This window comes from Saccostrea echinata, unplaced genomic scaffold, assembly GCF_033153115.1.
Source record: "Saccostrea echinata isolate AGI-Se365-2 ecotype Australia unplaced genomic scaffold, CSIRO_AGI_Sech_v1 ptg000002l, whole genome shotgun sequence".
Classification (NCBI taxonomy): Eukaryota; Metazoa; Mollusca; class Bivalvia; order Ostreida; family Ostreidae; genus Saccostrea; species Saccostrea echinata.
This window is the reverse complement of record NW_026889751.1, coordinates 9,615,459-9,633,459: the sequence shown is the minus strand read 5'-3', so window position 1 is coordinate 9,633,459 and position 18,001 is coordinate 9,615,459. Positions and strand designations below refer to the sequence as shown.

The following is an 18,001-nucleotide window of genomic DNA, read 5'->3' as shown; positions in this document are numbered from 1 at the left end:
AGAACACACTAATATTATTAATTATAAGTATGCTTGAACCTAAACCCTCACTTCGGAACATGAAATAAAAATATAAATTTAGCCAGGAATGAATTAAGATAATCTGTAATCCTTATAATTCTGTCTTTATGTTTTAGGTAGCGTTCAGAGGCCAGAATTATCCTTGCATGTATAGTGGACAGGAATGGCAGTGAACCATCACTAAATACACTACTTAGGACAGGTGAGCACTGTGTGCTCCTATGTACTGTTTCTTTATTATTGTATTAATTGTTACCTAGGATGGTGAATGTGTGAACAATCATATGTAAATCATTTAAATCGTTCCTTAATTGTAATTAACCCATTCAGCTTTCTTTCTTGGATAGTTTAACACTTTTTTTTTAGCAAGACCCCTCAGAATCTGTCAGCTGTTGGAAAAGTGATTCAAAATGTAGAAATAAGTTTGGTACTTTGTTATTGACAAAGTGCTAGTATTGAGAAAGATGTTTTTTTTTAAAAAATCCAAAGTTTTAGGCTAATCAAAAATTCAAAATTGTTTTTTCAAGAAAAAATTTATATGTTATGAAATCAATTTGCAAGTTCAAAGGAAATCAGATAGGGCTGAAATCATGCCCCTTTGGCCAGTGCAAAGTTACATAAGGGGTCAATAGTTTTAAAATGGATATACGTATGGACAAATACAGGAAAACTGAGACGTACTCTCAAGAATTACAAGTTTCTCTGCATGCTCATTTAATGGAGATTAAATTTGATTTTCCTATGGTCAGGAATAACAGTGACTCAGGTGAGTGTTGTGGTCCGTAAACATTTAATTTACACAGAAAAATTAATTGATATATTGGAGGTTAATTTTCTAAAGAATCTGAAAAGAATCAATCATTCATAGTTCTTTAATAATACAGTTTGAACGCCCTTGAAATTTTTTAGGAGAATCAATGATAAGGATGTATCCATATATCACCTAGTGCTCATTTAAAAGATAGGGTCAACTCTATATATGTTTTACTTCAAGTGTCTAGGATGGATATATCAGATTTGATGCTCAATCACAAGATTTAGGGGGCTTTTCTTGTACTGTAATTCCATTGATCTTACAAGTAGATGTTCACTTGTATCCTTAAATCGGAGAGTTCATTAAATATGTATAATCTATCACTGCCAATCTGATTTCCCTGATATTCTACTCTGATGTAAGCAAAGATAGACACATGCGTCTTATGGCTAGATAACCTGTCTATTGGAATTAATTATTTCATCTTATTTGAGATTTTCTGCTGGGATTATACACAAGACTATGTAAGGGTTAGTTTTATGGGGCAGAAATTTAATATGTCTCTTGTTTCCATATCTCCTTGTCTTAATGTTTATTAGGATTTTATTTTTTATATTGGCATTCAACATGAAGTGTGAAAATAGAAAATGAAATACTTTTGTGCTGTATCATGAATTTTTCATGAACATAACAATATTTGAAACTTCTAGTTCATATTGTTCTGCAACATTTAGTGCATTGAAATTAGAACATATTGACTGTAAATCTCTATATAATGATATTTCCCTGCGGTAATTATTATTTGCTTGAGAGGGTTTGATTGAAAATATCATTTTTTTGTTCCATTCCCAATGGATTATTGATTGGAAAAGTTCCATACCTCAAAAAGGCATCAGGATTGTTATCTTCTTTATACATACATATACAGATGCTAATTACAACTTTGTTACATTTTGTGTAAAAAAAAAAAAAAAAAAAAAAAAAATGGGGAAAATCAAAACATCTAAGCCAAGCTTTTATTGTGCTGGAATCTAAGAAAATTTTAAAATATTAGACAATAACTCTAGATTATACAGTCCACAAATAACTAATTTTTATGATTTATTTCATGAAGATGCTTGCTGCTTTAGAAGTTGCAAATAATGTTATAAAAGAAATTAATAATAGACTGCAGTGGTAAATTAGATGAAAAGCAAAGCCTGCAATCAAGAAAATTTACATTATCAAGATTGAAAATTGAAAATTAAAATTTAATCAAGTGTCCCCCCCCCCCCTTCCTTTTCCAGTGCCTCCATCCTAAAATACTTAAGTCAAAAAGGTACCGCCCTGAAAGAAATTCATGTTGCCAAATATCAATCATTCAATCTCAAAAACATAGCAGAAGTTTGCAAACAAACTTGCCTTTATTCTGTCAAACACTAGTGTTTGGAGCTTATGAACTGCAGTAGGTTTTGTCTACAAGGCTGGTATAAAGTGATTGACTGACGGGCCATTATCTATGACCATGCAAACAATATTTGGCTCAAATCAAGTACATGCTCTCAATTAAAAATAATAATAATTATTTCCCTTATTTCCCATTAATCATGGAATTTATTTTCACCAGTCTTTTAGTTTATAAAGAAGATCAACCGTTTTAGCCATAATGTATCCAAGGGCTGGTTCACAAGACTTAGGTTAAATCACAGCCATTCCCACTATACATCCGCCATCATCATCATGGTCCATTACACCATGTGGTGTCTAGGGCAGTATCAAAGTCTTTCCACCTTAGCATCTCTAAATGGGCCAGTCTCGTCAATGATCCCCTAGAGTGCTGCATGGTTCTTTCTCCTTCCATCTGGAATCCAGTGTAGTGCTGTTCTTGTGATTGACTGTGGCTTTCTCCAAAGCACACACCCTATCCATCTCCATCATCTCCTGGTAACTTATAGATAGTGTTGGGTTACTCAAACCAAAAATGACTGTGACATCAATTTTTCCTCAACAATGTGACTGTCGTATGAGTTAATTAAGACAGTTAAAATTTGCATTGTAAAAGTGACTTAATCAATCTTTTGGGGGTTAAGTAATTATCTGGATAGTTAATATTTGGACTAGTCTTAAAATATCCCCATTTGTGTCTTACAACCTATACATATATGATCTCCCATGATTTGTAGTTGGATATGATTTTTATCCAATGAGTTTTGTGTTTTTTATCCCCGAGCCTTGGCGAGGGGATAAAAACACACAACGAGTTGGATAAAAGTCATATCCAACTACAAATCATGGGAGATTCTTTTTATCCCATGTTTAATACTTCACAACGAATGTTTTACACTGTTTTATACAGGGCTCCACTTCATTTTACTTCGTCACTCTAACGCAAAAACCATTGTGATGTCACAACTGCACTTAACTGTGGAATATGAAAAAATTATCCAATGAGTCATATCCACGGGATAAAGGGGTAAACATGGGATAAAATGATTTATATATTCATTTAGAGTACTGTTTCTCACAGTGCAAGTTGAAAGAAGTTTACTTAATAAATAAGCTATATTGAGTCTTTGGTCACAGAATTATAAATCTTGTCTTGTTAAAGAAGTAAGATCTTGTTTCAAATAATTTAAACAACTTAAAAAATGAACAACTTAAAAATGATGTACACAGAAGTACAAAATATACATACTCTAGGATGTATGAGTTTAAGTGTTTAACTCTTATTTTGTGTACACTGTTTTTATGCTGTACCATGAACGTGGCTGCAGCATATAGCTATATAGTTTGTAATGTCTGTCTTTGTCCTTCCATCTGTCACACTTTACATTTAGCTCAGATTCAAAGAAACTATTCAAGATGTTTTTATCAAACTTCATATGATGATACATATTATAAGAGCTATTCAACTGTATCAAAATATTTTTACTTTTAACCTTCCCGTTGACCTTACTTTTCGTAAATGTTTGTTTAGTTTAAAAAAAAAATACATGTATTTTTATCATTTGCTGATACATTTTATTAATAAAATCTGCTGATTGTCAGTCTAATTAAAATTAGATCCTTCAATCTGATAACTTGCATCCTTACATCTAGCCATGTACATGAGTGATATATATTTGAGCAGATCAAAAGATCTCATTCTAATTAGATTGTGCTGATTTTTTTTCAAAAATTCCTTCAAACTCCTAAAATTACAGAGAAGTATTAATTGTAATCATTTGAGATATTTTCAATATTAATTAAGATACTAATTACAATTTTCTTGTTTATAATATATGAATTACATTTTTTTTTCATAGAAACTCTATTCTTGCATACCGGTAATCCAAATTGCTTTAACATTTTTAAAAATTTCCTAGCTGTCAATAAGAAAGGGACTCAAATCGCAGGAAACTTATTCTTACAAAAAAATACATTGCCATTGACTTTAAAAAAATTAACTCGCACCATGCAGACACCATGATGCAGAAATAAATGATTTACAATATATGCTACATGATTTTTTTTAAATGGTGTCTTCACAGTAGTTAACATGTATTACATGACAATGAAAATATTAATGATATTTTGGCATTCCTGGCATTTTAAGACAAGTTTGTTCCTCTGGTGTAATGGTTTCTTAAGAGCCCTTAACTGTATGAAAATAGTTATGTTGTTATAAAACCTGGGTGATCTTGTCATTCTATTCTAAAGGCTGAATAATCTTAAACATTGTAAAACATGTAGTTGCAACAAAGAAAGTGATAATTAATCCAAACTTTGTTGTACCTTTTAAAATATATGAGAAAATAGTTAAGAAATTCAATTTTTCAATTTTCAGTTTGATTCAATTGTGTTGTTTTAAAAATACATATACCAGTAAACTCTCTGCATTCAATACTTTTGTATTTTTTATAAAAGGATAATGTGGTCAGCATTTATTTTTTATGTTATCTGTCATATCAAGAAAGTGGGCAGAATTTGCTAAATTGCAGGGTTGCCCCTTAGACCAGTGGGCCGAGAATTTCCCAACTTATAATGATGTAATCCCCCGGTTATTCTGGTATTCCCCCTCAACCCTCTATTAGGAACCCCTAACCCCCTTCTACTTTTTTTAATGTAATTCTTACAGACAACCCTGACATGGTCAGAGTTTACTAAACCTGATCATATTTTTGTGCAAACAGTTAAGTATTACTTAAGCAATTATTCATTGATTCTCATTTTTGTCCACTCCACTTTCATAAAAGTGAGGGAACATTAAATCTCATTCGTCTGTCTGTCACAAAATCTTTAACCTTGGTTATGAATAACTTTTGAATGAGAAAAGATAGGGCTTTAATATCTCACATGTGCATTACCTGTGAAAAGACCTTTTGTAATATACTATGATTTTTGACACCCTGATCTTGAAGTTTGACCTACTTTTCACAAATTTTAATGTAACCTTTACCTTGCTCATTACTTTTAAATGAGAAGAGCTAGGGCTTTCATCTTTCACATGTACATTACCTGTGACAAAAACTTTTTCAAATGTTTTACAATATTTGACCCCACTGATCTTGCTCTTTGACCTACTTTTCAAAAATTTAAACATTATTTATAATTTTTTAATGAGAGAAGATAGAGCATTCATATTTGACATGTATTAGCTGTGACAAGTTGCTTCTAATCATGCTATGATATTAGACGTATTGACCTTGAAGTTTGACCTAGTTTTCAAAAATGATAACAATGGTGATAACTTTTGAATGAGGGAAGATTAGGGCATTCATATTTGACAAGTACATTACCTGTGACAAAAAGTTTTCCAGTGTGCTATGATATTTGACCTTGAGACTTTGACCTTCAAGTTTGACCTAATTTTCAAGAAATTTTACATTGCTGCTAACTTTTGAAGGAGAGAAGATAGGCATTCATATTTGACATGTGCATTACCTGTGACAAAATGTTTCCAAATTTACTTTGATTTTTTAACCCTATGACCTTGACCTTGAAGTTTGACCTAATTTTCAAAAAAAAAAAAAAAACATTGCTGATAACTTTTGATGAGAGAAGATAGAGCACTTATATTTGACAAGTGCATTGCCTACTTCAAGACCTTTAGGATTGTACGCTGGTTTTTGACCTTGTGACCTTGACCTTAAAGCATAATCTATAGTCTTAAACTCTTTTTCAATTTTTTTTTAGCTCTACTGGTCAGAGACCAGAAGAGCTTATGCAAGTAAGGTGTCCGTCGTCCGTCCATCTGTCTGTCTGTCTGTCTGTCTGTCTGTCCGTCTGTCTGTAAACAATTTTTCAAAACGCTACTCCTCCTACAGTTTTGGTCCGATTTCAATATAACTTGGCACACAAGTAGACTACACTAAGATACATAATTTAGTGCATCGGTTTTTGATTTCGATGGACGGTGTTGCCATGGTTACTAAAAATAGAAATTTCTGTGAAATTCCTTTAAAACGCTACTCCTCCTACAGTTTTGGTCCGATTTCAATATAACTTGGCACACAAGTAGACTACACTAAGATACATAATTTAGTGCATCGGGTTTTGATTTCGATGGACGGTGTTGCCATGGTTACTAAAAATAGAAATTTCTGTGAAATTCCTTTAAAACGCTACTCCTCCTACAGTTTTGGTCCGATTTCAATATAACTTGGCACACAAGTAGACTACACTAAGATACATAATTTAGTGCATCGGTTTTTGATTTCGATGAACGGTGTTGCCATGGTTACTAAAAATAGAAATTTCTGTGAAATTCCTTTAAAACGTTACTCCTCCTACAGTTTTGGTCCGATTTCAATATAACTTGGCACACAAGTAGACTACACTAAGATACATAATTTAGTGCATCGGTTTTTGATTTTCGATGATCGGTGTTGTCATGGTTACTAAAAATAGAAATTTCTGTGAAATTCCTTTAAAACGCTACTCCTCCTACAGTTTTGGTCCGATTTCAGTATAACTTGGCACACAAGTAGACTACACTAAGATACATAATTTAGTGCATCGGTTTTTGATTTCGATGGACGGTGTTGCCATGGTTACTAAAAATATAAATTTCTGTGAAATTCCTTTAAAACGCTACTCCTCCTACAGTTTTGGTCCGATTTCAATATAACTTGGCACACAAGTAGACTACACTAAGATACATAATTTAGTGCATTGGTTTTTGATTTCGATGGACGGTGTTGCCATGGTTTCTAAAAATAGAAATTTCTGTGAAATTCCTTTAAAACGCTACTCCTCCTACAGTTTTGGTCCGATTTCAGTATAACTTGGCACACAAGTAGACTACACTAAGATACATAATTTAGTGCATCGGTTTTTGATTTCCATGGACGGTGTTGCCATGGTTACTAAAAATAGAAATTTCTGTGAAATTCCTTTAAAACACTACTCCTGCTACAGTTTTAGTCCGATTTCAATGTAACTTGGCACACAAGTAGACTACACTAAGATACATAATTTAGTGCATCGGTTTTTGATTTCGATGGACGGTGTTGCCATGGTTACTAAAAATAGAAATTTCTGTGAAATTCCTTTAAAACACTACTCCTGCTACAGTTTTAGTCTGCTTCTAATATAATTAGGCATACAAGAAGACTATACTAAGATACATAATTTATTGCATTGGTTTTTGAATTCGATGAACAGTGTTGCCATGGTTACTTAAAATAGAAATTTCTGTGAAATTCCTTTAAAACGTTACTCCTCCTACAATTTTGGTCTGATTTCAATCTAATTTGGCACACAGTAAGAATACACTACGATACATAATATGTATTTCTGTTTTTTTTATTTGGGTGAGTGGTGTTGTCATGGTTACCGGTACTAAAAATAGGAATTTCCGTGAAATACTTTCAAAACGCTACTACTCCTAGTTTTCATTTGATTTCAATATAACTTGTCACAAAAGTAGACTACATTAAGATACATAATTCTATTTATTGTTGCATGTTGCAATGTTTCAAATCCAAGTGCTACTTTTCTTTTGTTATACAAACAGACCAGTAGAGCTACAGTCTCATCAGAGACTTCTGGTTTACATTGGTAATAACTTTTGAATAAGAGGAAATAGGGCTTTCATATTTTACATTGCATTACCTATGACAACACCTTTCAGAAAGGTATATCATTTTATACTTCATGACCTCGATTTAGAAGTTTGAAGGACACCAAACAAGACAGTTAAAGATATGCCAAAATAATTGCATCCCAACCACTAAGACACCAAAGGCGGGGGACCAAAATTAATTTTCTTATTTGTTTAACAAATTTGTTATCAGATCACAACATTGTTGCTCTGTTCAGTGTGGAACCAGTTATATTGTATGTACTAGACATTTTATTTGTTCTTTCATCAATTTTTAAATAGTTATAATAGGGAGAATCACTAAATGCAAGCTTTTTAACAGGGCTGTCTAATGTCTATAATTGGGGCCGTTCAAACTCAAAAAAAGGACCTTTTTTCCCAATTGAAAGTGTTAATTTTTAATCTCAATATATAGTCATTTCTACCAAAAATTAAAGAAAATATAGTTGGATATATATAAATCACTAAATTTGCTATTCATATTCCTTTGTGTTGCAAAACAAAAATTTTGTTGATAACAAAGACCAGAAACCCAATATACATGATATTATTAAGTATATTGGTTATCCCAAAATTTCCCAAAATGTTGCTATTTTCCCAATCTTTAAAGCAATATGAGCTGCATATTTGTGAATTTTATTTTGTTGTTGAAATGTGCTGATATGATAAATCTGTATGTAATTTAAACCTTTTTGATCAATTAGACTGGTGTAAAGTATTAAATTTTTTCAGAAGAAAGACTTCTATACAATGGAATGTATAGTTTTATATAAGAAATCAATATTTTAAGTACAGGACGACAATAATGTAATTTTGCTTCAATCAAAGCATATAAATAGCTCTGCTTTACTTATTTAAGGAATAACTGTCTTATTTTTTGGATTCATGATGTGATCAATCGAGTGGCTTGCATGATAATTTGCATAAACGCCGAAGGCGTTTATGCATAAAATTATCATGCAAGCCAATCGATTGATCATCGTCATGAATCCCAAAAATCTGACAGTTATTCCTTATATTTACATGCTCCTGATTCTGCAAATTCCCGTGCTAATAGTCCCGCTTCTGTCTCTATTTGTCCCGCCCCGCACCTGATTTTTTTTTAACCGCGCCTATCGATGAACCAGTAGATTTATGTAGAAATAAAGTATTTTTACAATTTGTAATTTTATCTCGGACAAAGACATTGGAAATGTAAATATAAGTTGATCAATACATAAAATTAATTGTATCATCTTTCTCTCTCTCTCTCTCTCTCTCTCTCTCTCTATATATATAATATATATATAATTATGATCACATCAATATTTCATGAAGTGAGCTGTTAACATTTAAATGAATGAACATTATATTTGGCTAATTACAAAGCACACTACTAGGAATAAGGAGTTTCCCAGAGATAGTGCTGTAAACAGAAAAAGGTTACCAAATGGTTATAAAGATATCTATCTCTGACTGAAAAGTCAGGAAAAGGGCAAGTAAGTGGTCACTGAATAGTAACTGAATTGAACTTGCCATTAAATGGTCACTGGATGCAGATAGGCTTTCAGTTTTAAAGGAAAAAAGACTTGTTTCTTGCCATGATATTGTATGTACATGTAATATGTATTTAGGGCTATAAGTTGAAATGATGGTTGCTTAGCCCCAGACCAGTAGCAATAACAAATATCTATTCTGTGAAGATGTATTTGGGTCAAAGTATTTTGTCATGTGTACATATTGAAAACATACATTTTAAATTTTTAAATACCATTCAATAACTGTGAATTATGTTCAATTGCTTTTTGCTACGATTTTCTTCTTGTGTATTCAACAGCTAACCTGTGATTAAATTTCTTTATATGATTTATAAAAAGCCTTTCTTTCTTAACATTTCAATTTCAGAATGACCCTATTTCAAAAACAGGTTAATTTTGAAATGGGGGAGGGATTAAATACACATTGATAAGTATGTGGTCTGACTTTCACTCAGCTTTGAGTAATATTGTTATGACATTATTTTTTTTCTTCTTATAAATCTTTAAATCAGGTTGACCTTATTCAAGTAACGAAGTCTTGGTCTTGCTTTTTTTGCCATTCAGTTTCGAAAAATTGAATTCATTTTTCTGTATATTTGCATTGCTTGAGATTGATTTTGTAGCTATATGTTTGCAAGCATCGCTTGGTTATGGGTACCACTGTGTTTGTAGATACAAGGTAATATTGATTAATGCTGGTTCATTAATTTCCTCTTGGAAAACACTTTGCTTAAGAAATGGAACCAATTTTCAAATCAGACAGCAATTAGACCCAAGCCACTCTATCAAGCACTTTTAGTTTGAAATCAAGCTTTGGGTGTAAGAAAAAATACTTGTTGAGTGACGAAATGAGATTCTCTTGATAGCTGTTACAGAAAGTAAATCAATTTTCATGGAGTCTTCAGGCCTAATTAAACAATCAAGACTAAAAACTTCCAGGAAATGAGCAGTTTCTTGCATGATTGAACAAATTGAGCAGATTGTCTCTTCTTTTCTTGATTACTTCTCCCAAGGAATATATATTAGATTTTAATCAATAGGGTGGTTGGATAGAAACTTTGACAGGCTTCCATCTTAATGTTGGCAATTTATACTGAGGAAAGCACTGGCATGATGTGGAAGGAGTTTGTCTTTGGAGGGATTCAGTTTGAAAAAAGTTCTATCAATTGTGCTATTGACTTCTGAAAACTATATACTAATTGTCATACATTTGGGAATTCTTAATATATCTCGGTAAGAGAGTTTTCAAGATATCTAAGCAATGCAAAATAAAAGTTATATGTATCATGTAATGTGGCATTTCATGTAATCTCTCTACATAGGAATTAGATTAAGTATTTTTTATGATGCAGGTAAAAGACCGCTTCAGCTGTAATCCCCATGTAATGCCCAGTATTGATTGTTTTTGGCCATTTTCCCACAAAGTTTAATGAAGGTTTTAGCACCTTCTGCCTAAACGTCATGCTCTTGAATAAACAGTCTAATGGAAATGTGAAAAATTAATGCCGTTTTTTTGTATCTAGATCTTTACTACAACAAATGATATGAGGAGGGAAGAAATACTCCAATGTGTGAGCGTCACTTGATTATCTGATGAACAGTAGTTATAATGGGGAAGGATGTAGAAGTTGTATAGATAGTACGAAGGTATTGTAAATAGGAAATGTGATTATCTAGTGAAGTTACAAGGTTGTTCTATGTTGTACTTACTATTTTTGTGTGGGATGTTGTTTTGTATGTAATGTTACTGAATACAGGTAAAAATCTTTAATTCAGATAATCTCTCATGTACTTCACTCATGCAGTACTGAATCTGTTTTTATTATCAGTCTTTTGAAGTAAGAGTGCAGGTGTATTAATTAATTATATGTCTCCTATTGTTTCTGTAATTGACCATCCTTTAATTTCTCTGTTTTTTACTTCTGCTCTCACTCTATGTGGTGATTTTGTTATAGAAACAGATGTTGTATTTAGTTTGTATCTAATCATCTCTGAGTGATTCGGTTTTGTTTGTATTTTATGAGTTCCCCAAAGCAGTTTAGTGCTATGTAATTGAATTGTAGTACACTTAATTCTTGTAAAGTGTATATATGGAAAGCATAAATGTTTATGAGAGAGTTGCAGGTACCAGTGTTTATATATATATAAATACTGATATATCATGTTCACCCTTATTTATCTCCCCTGGTGCTTAAGAAATTAGGCAGAGGGGAAATGTAATTTAAAAAAAATGACTTGGATTTTATGAGATATATTTTTTAACAAAATATTTTTGTGCTGACAACAAGTAACAGTTTTTCAGTAAGCTAAAACATCACAGGGAATATAAAACTAAAGCATTGTAGCTTGTTTAATTTACATTAATTATATAAATAAAATAATTGGTAAAACTTTATTCTTTTGAAAATAAAGGAGATAGACCTCATAGTGTATTAAACATGCAGACAAACCTTGATATCTCTGACATGGTGGGACTGTCAAAATGCTTCAGAACATTAAAGTTGGGACTCAAATATTTCTTAGAGTTGAGCCTGCTGGTACACTTTGTTGGTTTTTGAAAGGCTGCTATTAATAACATACTGCAAGATAACGTAAATTGGATAATCAAAAAATGTATTAAAACTGTATTCAAGCTTTTCTTTTATTTTCAGGATACAAATGTGAATGTCTGCACAGACTTGTGAAATTTTAAAATCAAGATGACAGTTAATCATTACACATACTACAGCAATGGTTATGTGGTGGAATACTTGGACAATGGGACAGATGCCTGCTCTAGCTGGATATTACTGCCAGCAGAGAACTTATGGCCCAAAGCCCTCCGGGGCTTTTTATATATTTTGGCCCTTATGTACTTTTTCCTAGGTGTGGCCATAGCATCAGACATTTTTATGGCTAGTATTGAAGTAATAACTAGCAAAAAGCGGAAAATAGTGGTGTTCGATCCAGAAAAGAAAGAAACAGAAGAAAGAGAAGTCTTAATCTGGAATGAAACAGTGGCCAATTTAACTCTGATGGCCCTGGGTAGTAGTGCCCCCGAGATCATTCTGGCCTTAGGAGAGACTGCTCTCAAGTTAGGTGAAAGTGAGGCAGAAGATTCATTAGGAACGTTTACAATTATAGGAAGTGCTGCTTTTAATTTGTTAATTATAACTTCTATATGTATTGTGAGTGTTCCCAGTCCAGATACAAAAAGAATCAGTGAATTTGGTGTGTTCATAGTTACAGCTGCATGGTCTATATGGGCCTATATCTGGATGTTGATTGTAGTGAAATACAGTTCTCCTGGGGTCATCGAGCCATGGGAGGCTTGGTTGACTTTGGCATACATGCCCATATTTGTCATAATGTCTTATATTGTGGATAATGGATGCAAGTGCTGCAGGAAGAAAAAGGTGGAGGATGAAGAAGGATCACAGGTAATTGTTTATTATCATTTATCAATTAATTTTCATTTTACTTATAAATATTAAGAATTAATATGATTTAACAGTACTTAAAACAGGTACAACACATACTGTCTTGGAAATTATGAAGGATATAGTGATGGTGGTATGGTACTCCTTTTTTAACTTGCCTGAACTGAAGGCTCAAATGAGTTTTTCTGGTCACATTTTGTCACTGGCATCCATTTTTCTATAAACTTTTCATATTTTCAACTTCTTCTCAAGAACCACTGGCCTATTTTTAACCAAACTTGCCACAAAGTATCCTTGGGTAAAGGGGATTCAATTTTGTTCAAATGAATGGCTGTGCTTTCTTCCAAGGGGAAATATTTACGAATAAGTGAAAAGTTAATGGCATCTTTTAAAATCTTTTAAAGAAACAATGGCTAAGAAAAGATGAAACTTATGTGGAAACATCATTAGGTAGCATAGATTCAAGTTTGTTCAAATCATGACCCCTGGGGTTAGGGTAGGGTCTCAGTAGATAATCACATAAGTTTTACATAGGAATGCATAGGAAAAATCTTTAAAATTCTTTTTAAAAACAGCAAAGCCATGATTGGTCATATTTATACATGAAGCATCCTCAGGTAGTGTAGATTCAAGTTTGTTCAAATCAGCCCCCTGGGGATAGGGTGGGGCTATAATACAGGGCTCTTTTTGGCACAGGGTCCTTATTCTTTCAGTTGGGAATTTTAAATCCAAAAATAAGAAACAGAAGATTGAAATATTGATAAATATAATGTTGTATTGTTTTAAAAAAAATCTTTAGAAAGGGTGAATTTGGAACTTAAGCCCTGTAATAGGGGATAATTTTTTACATAGCCATGATAGAAATACGTAGGAAAAATCTTCCTTTCAAGAACAGCAAAGTCATGATTAGTCATATTTATATGGAAGCATCCTCAGGTTATGTAGATTCAAGTTTGTTCAAATCATGTTCCCTGGGAGTAGAGCGGGCCACAACAGAAGATCAAATGTATAATAGGAAAAAATCTTTTTAAAAATCTTCTAAAGCCATGATTAGTGAAAGAAATATAGAAACATACTCAGTGTGGATTCAAGTTTGTTCAAATCATCCCCCTCCCACTCTTGAGGTAGGTTGGGACCACTTAATATGTTAACTTTTTAATACTGAACTGATTTCTGCTATTTCCTTGCTAAAGTGCTCAGGTAAGCGATGTGGCCAATGGGCCTCTTGTTTAGTGGTGGTATTATGGTACTCAATTTTTTTCCCTATTCTTGGTGATATAAATTTGATAAAGATCCTTAGAAACAGATTTAGCTTTGAAATTAATCGAGATCAGACCCATTTAAGAAAACTTGTTTGATTATTCCATTTTACAATTACAAATTAAGCAGATGGAACTATATATTTATTTAAGAATACAAATAGCTTCAAATGTTATTGTGTTCATTGTCATTAAGGGTTTTCCAGAAATGTGGAAGCTCTTGATAGAGTGGATTTTGTTAATCTCTCTTGTTGTTAGAAGTAATTAAAAACCCTTCTGTAACAGGGCACTATACCCTCACTGTCAGCTGGTGTTGCTTGGTCTCATGTAGGCTTTAGCGAAAATGAACAGATTTACAGTAACTCAGATAGCAGCAAAATATTCATTTGTTTTGGGATCAGCATTAAAGGTTGTTTTGACGCAAGAGACTTGATAACAATAACTGTGGTATGCTTTATGCAACTGTTAAAAAATTTATTATCTGTTTTCCCAAAGAATTAATCATATGAACTTAACTTGAAGATTACCTGATTTTGATAGTTTGAAACCTAATTTCATATAGTTCCAAATATTCAAAGTGTATACTTGGTGTTTGGAATCATCTCCTTCAGTGTCATTATTGATTATCACTATTTAATAGATAATTAATCAATCAATTTTTAAGGATCTTGATAAAAATCAATAAAATTGAATTAAAAAGCCTAAAAAAAAGTTTACATTGTGTGGATATTTTCCTTTCTTTAATAAGTAAGAAAAAATGTCATACAACGCAAGATATCTTTATTATTTCTACGTAGATTTGATATTTGCATTATGGATTTTTGGAGTCGGATCAATTAAAGGTTTAATTATTATGATATGACATTAGAATTCTATGATAATTGATATCAAAGAAAAAATGAAACAAACCATTAGATTTTCATATTTATTAAGTAATCATTTTAAAAATCATTTGCTAAATTTAGTAATCATTAGTAGCTTTTTTGGGGGGAGGTGGGAGGCAGTTGATATTTTACATGTTTTCATTTTTGTTACCATGCAATAAAAAAAACCCCACTATACTGTGCAAATTATTCTTAACATGAGACCAACTGCATTCCATCTACTTGCAGCTGATATTTAAAAGATGTTTATTTCAAAAGATTTTGCATTCTCTTTATCTATCACATATCTAATAATTAATTCACATACTTCCATTTTCCCCCCTACTGCTTTTACAGCTATGTTAAAATAGCAACCTTGGGACAGAATGGTCAATACTACATGTTTCCATTATTTTGATATTTAATTAAACTTGCACTATTTATACTTATTTGTTAACAAAATTGGGCTTTGATATAAGTAGCTACATGTATGTAGCATAAAAGCATGCTTATTATTAAGGCAATATGTTTTGTTTTAGAATGTTATCTCTAATATATAGTCTTTTCAAGACATCAAAACCATGGATTGAAAGTTTTTTACCACTAGACCACCTCTGTAGTGAATAATTTGTTTGTAAACATTATGCTGACACTAACCTAACTTTCATTGATCAGATATGCTTGTTTTTGATGTTGACGAGGTGTCAAAAATTGTATTCTTACTCGTACCTGACAGATTGATAGGTACATTGAGGTGAAAATTCTCAAGAACATGTGGTATGTAAATCAGCAAGTCCTTAAATTGGCATTTTCCTCAAGATTGTATGAAATATGTGCCACTATTTCGTAGAGGGTTCACCACAGTCCATGCTTATTTAACCTTCAGATTAGGAAATTGTTATAAATGTACCTTTATTAAACTTGAAAAATTTGACATTTTTTTTTTATAATTTAAGAAGGTAGCAAATATATCTAGTAATTAATAAATTTTACATAAAGAAAAAAAAATCTTTGAAATATAGCAGGGCAGCCAAAGGTCTTGAATTCTAACTGTACAATGGTAGTTATGGATTATTAAATGATGAACTCTCTCATTTTTTAAAGTTTTTAAGCTATGATGTGTTGATTAAACTGTTCCACTTAAAAGAATAAAGAGATGAGTGCCATTGTATGGTCGACAGAATCAGCGATTTTTTAGATTGTTAACAAAAGGATATTCTATTTCCATTTAAATTTTCGTGTAAATGACTCGATTATATCTGTCAATGTTAAATGCAGTAGTTGTTCACTCCAATACAGGGACATAAGCTCTTGTATTATAAAATGATAAGAAATACTTAAAGGTTAAATTGGTATTCTTCAATTTAATATCATAGATTCATCACGCCTGATTGAGCTTTAGTGTGCTATGCCTTTGCATAGTAAATCTATTTGATCTCTTACGTAGTCTCTTTACATCTGATAAGATTATCTAATTGCTGAAGACTATTCTATCCTAGAGCTAGATATATACAATGTAACACTGCTTTTGCGAGCATCTACCAGTGCTGATGGAAATTATCGCAGGATTCTGCAGAGCAGGGAGAATTGTTTTATTTTATTTCTTACAGTGATGATATATATCGGAAGATGAAGTAAACACTCCAGGTTTTGGGAGAGATTTTCTGTATTGAAAGCTTTTTTCCAAACACATATATATAATATAGGTAACATGTTTGCTCGCTCAGCAGTGATCTTTGTTCCCTCTGTGTAGTTTGCCTTCACCTTTCTTATGGGAATACTCACAAGGAACTCTACACAGCAGTAATTGATTTTAATAGTACAAGGGAGAGTGGTAAATTGCTTTCTGTTTTTCTGACCAACTGCAAATTTACCTAAGTAAAGCCATCATGGTTTATGAATTGAGGACGAATTATGGAGACAGGGGATACGTTGTGGAATACCTGGCTAGCAATACATCAGAGAATTGCAAGAGTTGGATATTAGTCCCAGCAGAAAATCTCTGGCCAGAATGGCTCAGAGGACTTCTTTATGTGATCTGCATGGCTTATTTTTTTCTAGGAGTTGCCATTTCTTCAGACATATTTATGAACAGTATTGAGGTTTTGACCAGCAAAAAACGAACTGTGAAACAATGGGACCCAGAAAAAAATGAAATGAAAGAGGTGGAAGTGTTCATTTGGAATGAGACAGTTGCTAACCTGACATTGATGGCATTAGGGAGTAGTGCTCCAGAAATTCTTCTGGCCACCTTTGAGGCAATAGGTTCTCTTGGTACAAATGATGCAGAGAAGGACTCTTTAGGAACATTTACCATTATTGGAAGTGCTGCTTTCAATCTTTTGATCATCACATCTGTTTGTGTTGTCAGTGTACACGGGGATGAACCAAAATACATTAAAGAATTTGGAGTCTTTCTTTTAACTTCGTTTTGGTCACTATGGGCTTATATTTGGTTGCTTCTAGCTGTTCAGTACATAACACCTGGAATAATTGACCCCTGGGAGGCTTGGGTTACCCTCCTGTATATGCCCCTCTTTGTCTTCTTGGCCTATGCCACTGATAATGGATGGTGGAGGGATAAATGTTGTAAAAAAACAAATGAGGTAGATGCTCAGGAGCCCAAACAAATGGTAAGTCTGAGATGTTTGTGAATTGTATACGTCTGTTCATCCTTTAAAAGGGAAGTTTTCAATGCAAAGTGGTGGAAGCAAAGTAGATTTTCAGCTAAAATTCCTAAATAAAGAAAATGGAGCAGGGCCACCAAGGTTATGAATTAGAAATGTGCTATTTTCCATTAAGAATTATTAGATTTTCAGCATCATGGCTTTTTTCCTTCTTTTGCCCATTAATCTAATAAAGAATTTCTTCTGGACTTGCATTAACAACTTAATGAAATTTTAGCCTAATCAGTAGAGCACTCCGATCTCATTTTCAGAATAGTAAATCTTCATGAAATGTGTTATATATACTTTACCAATTATTGTTATATATATATACAGAAAGAAACTTAGCAAATCAGGTAGATTCTTTTTATTAAAAGTTTAAATCATTATTTAACCCTGCCGAAGGGGTAGTAATGTGTGTCGATAAGACACAAAAGCA

General features: G+C 32.5%; 1 protein-coding gene across 10 annotated transcripts in view; it reads left to right on the top strand.

The window, feature by feature from the left end:
- LOC133171976 (sodium/calcium exchanger 2-like) overlaps positions 1–18,001 on the top strand; it is a 52,335-nt gene that overhangs the window by 11,631 nt on the left and 22,703 nt on the right. For 4 of the 10 annotated variants that reach the window (XM_061306799.1, XM_061306819.1, XM_061306785.1 and 1 more), the window contains 2 exons: positions 138–223; positions 12,007–12,774. In XM_061306799.1, coding sequence (XP_061162783.1) covers positions 12,055–12,774 — 720 coding nt within the window. In that variant the 5' untranslated portion in view covers positions 138–223; positions 12,007–12,054. Of the gene's footprint in view, positions 1–137; positions 224–12,006; positions 12,775–16,401; positions 17,530–18,001 lie in introns of those variants that run through there. The other 6 variants (XM_061306806.1, XM_061306813.1, XM_061306777.1 and 3 more) reach the window with 2 other exon arrangements.